The 6,707-nt window shown below is 38.7% G+C and overlaps 1 protein-coding gene across 1 annotated transcript; it reads right to left on the bottom strand.

The window, feature by feature from the left end:
• LOC129755476 (probable E3 ubiquitin-protein ligase makorin-1) lies at positions 1-6,707 on the bottom strand. The gene is made up of 4 exons (XM_055751994.1): positions 6,283-6,707; positions 2,411-3,343; positions 2,084-2,345; positions 1-2,012 (listed from the first exon to the last, which is right to left on the bottom strand). The coding sequence occupies exons 2-4, from the start codon at positions 3,319-3,321 to the stop codon at positions 1,893-1,895; spliced, it is 1,293 nt and encodes a 430-aa protein (XP_055607969.1). The 5' UTR covers positions 3,322-3,343; positions 6,283-6,707; the 3' UTR covers positions 1-1,892.

The following is a 6,707-nucleotide window of genomic DNA, read 5'->3' as shown; positions in this document are numbered from 1 at the left end:
TTTTTATTTATTTATTTTTTTTTTTTTTGTTTTCGAGTACATAATAGGGAGAACGATTGCATTATGATATTCAAAAAAATAACCACGCTCCAACTTCTATTTGTGTTCTGTTTTTCAAAATTTCATCCCTTCGATAATCAGATTTTGTGAAACGATATTAACTACTAGTTGAGAGGTATTTTGCGACAAATCAGGTACCAGTTTGACAAAAGAATCGAAATGCCATACATTTGCTTTTGTTACGGTAATCATCAAACTAAACGTGTTTAAATTTTAAAATTGTTTAAATTAATCCTGAAATATCTAGATTACTAATACAAAATCCTATAACGTTGAACTAAGCTAAACAGAAGTGATAATTGATGATATTTGGTGAATATATTTTATTTTCGTGTTATAATTTGTTTCATTTTCAAACAAATTTTGAACAAAAAACATGAGAATTTTTCAAAGAGTAAGCGTTTTGAGTCTAACTATAATATGATCGCTTTTACCGTTTTGTTTTTTGTGGGCGTCTAAGAATATGGTCTTAAAAACAAAGATTTTTCTAAATTAAATCTAATACGCTAGTAATATGACTTTTACCGAATTGAAGTCAAATTCGAAATGTAGTTATAATCAAAAAAGAGCTCTTATAAAACTTTATCGTTTATGATGATTCCAAACAGTAAATTTCCTTCCTGAATTAAAATTTATACTTCATTATTATTACTTATTCATCTGGTTTGAGCATTCTTTTAGACATTTATTACATTTGATTTGGTATTCCGATAATGAATTAACGCATTCAACATTTCGATCCTGACAACAAGGAAAAACTTTTGAAAATCTGAACACAAGTTGCGTATCTTTCTTAGTTGGAGATGGTCTTTAGTTCCGCTTTTCAATGAAAAACTTTCCATCAATGAAAAATACATTTCAATTATTTGTGTATAATTTTAGAGGTTATTTTTTAACTATACAATTGGGAATTTGTTAGTACTCTTTTGAAAATCGAAGGGTTAACTAAAGGCAAAAATATACAATTTGAACGTTAATGTTTATGAATTAACTCTAGGTGCGTCACGACACGTTTTGTTGTATTGGTTTCGATTCAAATAAATAGGGATTACAAAAAATAATGGCAAAATCAAACAGATTTACACGAAAAGTGCGGATTCGAATTCGTTACGCAAATCGGGACATTTTCAGTGGCTTTAGTTCAGTTGCTCACTGTACAAATTTTTCTGTCACAGTTCGATAGATAAACCAAACTAGTTAAACAACCATTGCGGTTATGACAATTTCTCTTACATACCGAAAAAACGGGACGCGCACGCCGCCGTGCAGTGTCCAGAGTGTTTTGAAACATGAGAAAGACAATCATTGTTTTGCTTGTTTGTTCTTGGTTTAGACGACGACTGACAACGGTACGATAATTAAATTTAGTGTTTCGTAAACAAACGCGAGAACGAGCCCAGACTGGTGGTGTTTACCCGTTTCTACATCACCGGGATGAGAATCGGTACTCCTGTGGTCGGGGTCGTTCCACTTCCAATGTGGATCAAGTAGACAAAGATACAATTATTGATGTCGTTGCTGCTGCTACTGCTGCTGTTGCTGCTGTTATTACTGTTATTATAAGGGGCAGGATTCGGGGCACCGATAGTACCTCCTGTTGTTTCACGCAGCTGATAGTAGTAATAGTAATAGTGGTAATAGTATAGATAACGATTTGGGTGGAGTTGCCGGAAGCGTGACGACGCTTGGCTGCCCCCGTTTTCCAATCTTATTGGTAATCGTTGTTGCTGACACAAATTGCTGGGTGGAAATAGTTGATGTTGTTGTTGATGTAACAGCAACGGTGCCGGAAGTTGCTGCTGCTCCTGCTGCTGAAAATCCAAACTGTGCAACTAAATGTCATAATAGTCGTACAGTTCGGACATTTCCGAGTCTTCGCTATCGGATATGAACAGTGACACAAACTCTTCCGACAGACGACCACGCTGACGGATCACAGTTCGGAAAAAGTCCTACGGGCAGAAAACGATCAACGGATTATAATAAAGTTACCACATTAAGGGTCTTAGACACAGAAACTCACATGCAGGTGGGAAAGCCGAAGACGGTCCGACGATCGTGAAGGGCCGCCCATGTCGACCAGCTGGCCACTTGGCAGGGCGTGTTTGTAGAAGCATTTGTTACCGAACGGGCACTTACCCGAGCCCTTGTTGAAGTGCTTGCAGTGAGTTGTGTTACACGCTTTCTTATAGTCGTTGATTAGTTTTTCTTTCTCCTCCTGGCCCTCGACCCAAACGATGCTCGGACAGACAAAATCCGACGATATACGGCACGTTGGGCAACCCCTGAAAAAGAAAGTCAGTCAGTTCATTGGTGTCTTTGGAAGAATTAAGCATAGCCAAATACCAACCTTTTGATTTTATTTTCGAAGTTTTGTGCCTTCCGCCAGGTCCGTATACACTCTAGACAAAACACGTGATTGCAGTTCGGTAGAATGCCAAATCGCTGCTCACGGCCGGGTTTTTCAAGGATCACCTCCAGACAGATACCGCAGATTTTGTCCTTGGATCGCTGTATAGCGAACGAATGCTCCATATCCAGCTCGTGCTGTTTGATGCATTCCACGTTGTGCTGCCGTTGCTGTTCCTTGTCGGCAGGATTTAGGCAAAACCGACCGCACAGTTCACAAGGTTCGCCATGTTCGTAAGGACACTCGTCCAACAGGCACACTCCGCTGTTCTCGTAGTACGGACAAAGCACACAATCGACTTGTTCCTCGATGATTCCCATCCCGTTGTGATTGTTGTGCATAGTCACGATGTCGGCATAGGATATCGCACCAGAACCAGCACCACCCCGCTCACTGTCGGCATCATCGGCGGCCAGTTCATCTGGATCACTTGACTCCCGTATAGCACCTTCAAGGTTGTCATCCTCCTGCTCTTGTTCTTTTTCCAACTGCATTTCTTCCAAACCATCCGATACATCCGTAGAAGGAGTTTGTTTCGATTTGGGCACGAACTCCGGTGCATTGACCCATTTCAATGGATCGATTTTGAATGAGCATTTCACCGGAGCACCGGTTGTTGGGATTTGTACTCCCGCGGTCGAGGATACATTTGGTGATGTCTGGGCTGAGGGCTGATCGACTGCCGTTGCAGCCACGTGGAGAAATCTACAGCTGGTTCCAAAGCGACATGATCCAAGCTTGAAGAACTTGCAAACTTCGGACGATTGTGGTAAGGCGACGGTGGGTGCTGCGGACGTCGTTGATGAACCAGCAGATGGTCCCGGCCCAATGAAGGCGTCCAGACATTCCATCCTCAATGAGTGGGTTGGCTTTCTGGAAATATAAGTCGAATACACGAGCAGTAGTAAAAATTTTTAAATTTGTTCTATTGAGTCACAGAATTTCCTGGGAAAAACGACGTTCAATTCGGCCACTTGCTGACAAACTCAGTTACGTAAAGCCTGAACTAAATAGTTCAGCTTGTCATGCTCATGGACAAGACAAGTCAGCAACCCGAAAACAGTAACAATGGTTACGGCGAAGCTACCATTTTCAGTTGAATCTTTCGCAAATGATTTCTGGCCAGTATGTATGTTTTGCTAAATTTTCTAAATTCGAATGACTTTTAAGACAGAAAACGTGGAGGAGTTTCTTTCTCTCATAACTTGTTGCTTCTATTTTTTTTTTTTTTTTTTTTTTTTTTCATAGCGTTTAAATAGCTCGGGGAGCTGACGCTGGAAATGAAAATTAGAATAGTTTGGAGAAGAAAATTTAAAGTTTAGAGAAGGCAGCGTAGAATAGTAAGCGATCTTGAGACGTTGGTTAAACCATCAAGCACTTCATTATATCCATGGAATATGGATAAAATGCAGTTCAAGATAATAAACCAACCCCTCCCGATACCAGTTGGAGGAAGGACAAGGGTGGGTTCGAGACTGGCCTCTACATACTCCCCAAGCATCTACATACTACGGTTTATAAGCGCATTGAAAATATTAAAAATAAAAAGGAAGGATCTCACCAAGTTATAGGACACCATCTTCAGCAGTTGATTTATGGTTAGATCCTTGGGCTGGCAACCATGTCATGCGAAAGCCAACGTCTGGGTCCCATGATGTTAGGGGATGGCTTGAAGGTTCGCTCAACGTCATCATTGGACCAAATGATTTCTCGGTAGTGCATGCCACGATACATGAAAAGAAAACAGAAAAAAAAGAAAAGAGAAAAAAAAGAGAAAAAAAAAGAGTTTTAGTTCATATCATCTATCAATATCTAAGAAGAAGCCTAGCTTAAACTCATAATAAACCGAGATCAAATTAATAGTAGAAGTAAGCTACATTGTTTCTGTCATATCATAGAACCATACTATTTTACCAAAATATGGATGTGAGAGCCTGTTTGCTTTTTGAAGCAAGCCTATTTCAAACTAATAAAAATTCTAGCTCAAATTAATAGTAGAAGTAAGCTACCTTATTCCTATCACAACATCATCACAATCATGCGAATTCAACAAATTATGGATATAAGAGCCTATCTTACCGTTTGAGCATTGCCCTACACTACCTGCCTCACATAGTTGAATGCCTACTTTTGAATGAGATTTAAAAATTGCCAAGACTGTTTGCTTTAAACTATAATACTATCAAAACAACTCAGGTGACAGATCCGTTTCACAAACCTTAAACCACAAAATATCATTTCCATCCAATTAGCCCCCAGTGATTGAAAAAAGCTAGATTTAAGAATAAGCCATCGTAATTCATAAACCGCAAATACACATCCACTGGAGCATTGGGGAGGAATATGGTATTTGAATATGTTAACCTACTCCTTTCTAACTTTCCAACTATTTGAATATATCTGAGAGAGAGAAAAAAAAAACTCCACCTCCGAATGATCTGAAAAATAGAAAAGAACATTAAGAAAAATAGAAAAGAACATTAAAATGACAATAAAAGGTCAAACAATCATTTCTGATCGGACCAGATTGACCATGTGATTGAGCTTTAGTTAAAAGCCGTGGGACCGACATCTAGGGGTTCCGTTTCACTTATGGTCGGAAGTGATCTGTTGATGCCTATAGCAACACTGAACTGTGATACTCTCACTATTCTATATTTAATGTTGCTATACGTCAAGGTATACCCATTTATATCAAAGTGATATAAATGAGCACTCAATCACGCCCACGGCATAACTTGTTGCTTCTATTTTAACAACTTAAAAAGAAACAACTACAACCATCCAAAGTTCTACGAAGAGAACGGTACTCGTCCTTTTCAATGACGAGGGTTGTATACTAAAGGATTTTTCTCAGCTAAAAATTTTAATTCTATGAATGCTTTTTGTATGCTTAATCCGCTCAAATGAAAACTTTTGGCCTAATCATAAGAATCCAATTAAGGATCATTATGATAAATTTTAGTGTCTAGAGCAGAGACTCTCGATTAAAATGTTTTAATTCTAAAATTTTTAAATTTTTGAAATAGTTTAATTCAGTTAACAAAATTATTTGATGTTTTTCGATCATTAAACTAATTTAAGGTATTAATAAAGTGTCAAAATTGCATTTAATAACCTCGACCAATGCGCCGTCCATCAGCCCACAGAAGAAACAAAACGGTTTAACTAGCGTAAATCGATAGTTTGAATGCGGCTGGCAAAAGTCGCTCAACCATCTAATCTTCGGATAAATTTAGTGCAGAACACTGATCTATTGGACAACAGGTATGATTCCGAATGCATAACACGTACTTTTACGACACCGCATGAGCTAGTGCAATGCAATGCTGCACTAGTTTTTTTTAATAAAAGCCGCCTTAGCCGTGAGTGAGTGGCATAAGAAAATCCATCCACCAGCAGCTGCTCAAACGACAACAAACAGAGAGAAGGAAAAAATTGTCTGGTGGTAGCCATTTCCGAAGTTCAGTTCAGCAGTGCTGAAATGGTTTAAGTTCACCAAGGGATGAATAACACTAGTGTTAAAATCTCAGAAAAACAAAAAAAATGGTTTAAGTTCACACTTGCCAATAATTTTGGGTTTTGGTCCAAATTTCAGATTCATTCAATTTAAAGGATAGGAGGAAATTGCATGAAGTTTCATAATATATCCGGAAAACTTGAGCTCATTGAACTGATCTAATAAATCGAGCTTAAAATAGAGACAAGTGTCTAAGCAAAGAAGTCAATTGAAATAGTTTTCAGGGTTATGAGCCAACAATGGGAACACGTTCCCTAGAAGTCGGAAATGGCCTCTAGATCACCACACTTACCCTAGCACAGTCGATGAACAAATTCCAAAGAAAACTGCTGTATAATCCTGTATTCGAGCACCTTCTACTGGTATACGATTTTTAAATCAACTTTTGCGGCCCAAGTATTGAGAAAATTCCGTCGCACACACGCACTCCAACCTTTTTTTTTCTTTCGCCTCACTTGCCCTTTATTTTCCAACCACAAGAAAATGGCTCAACTGCGCACAATAAAAAGAACGGTGACAACGGGAAATCAAATCGCCCAGCCAGGCATTTAATGTGTAAAGTTGCTGCACAAACTTAGCTAAACGATACACCAACTTTTAATGTCCACGCCTATCTCGTTTGTATTTAGTTTGAACTTTTTAGCGATGGACAAAAATTCACTATTATTCCAACCACCATCTGCAGATCGACCATCGACGAACATCAGCAGCTGCAGC

The sequence above is a fragment of the Uranotaenia lowii genome, chromosome 1 (assembly GCF_029784155.1).
Source record: "Uranotaenia lowii strain MFRU-FL chromosome 1, ASM2978415v1, whole genome shotgun sequence".
Lineage (NCBI taxonomy): Eukaryota > Metazoa > Arthropoda > Insecta > Diptera > Culicidae > Uranotaenia > Uranotaenia lowii.
Note: the sequence above shows the minus strand (reverse complement) of the source record. Positions and strands in the feature narration are given on the sequence as shown.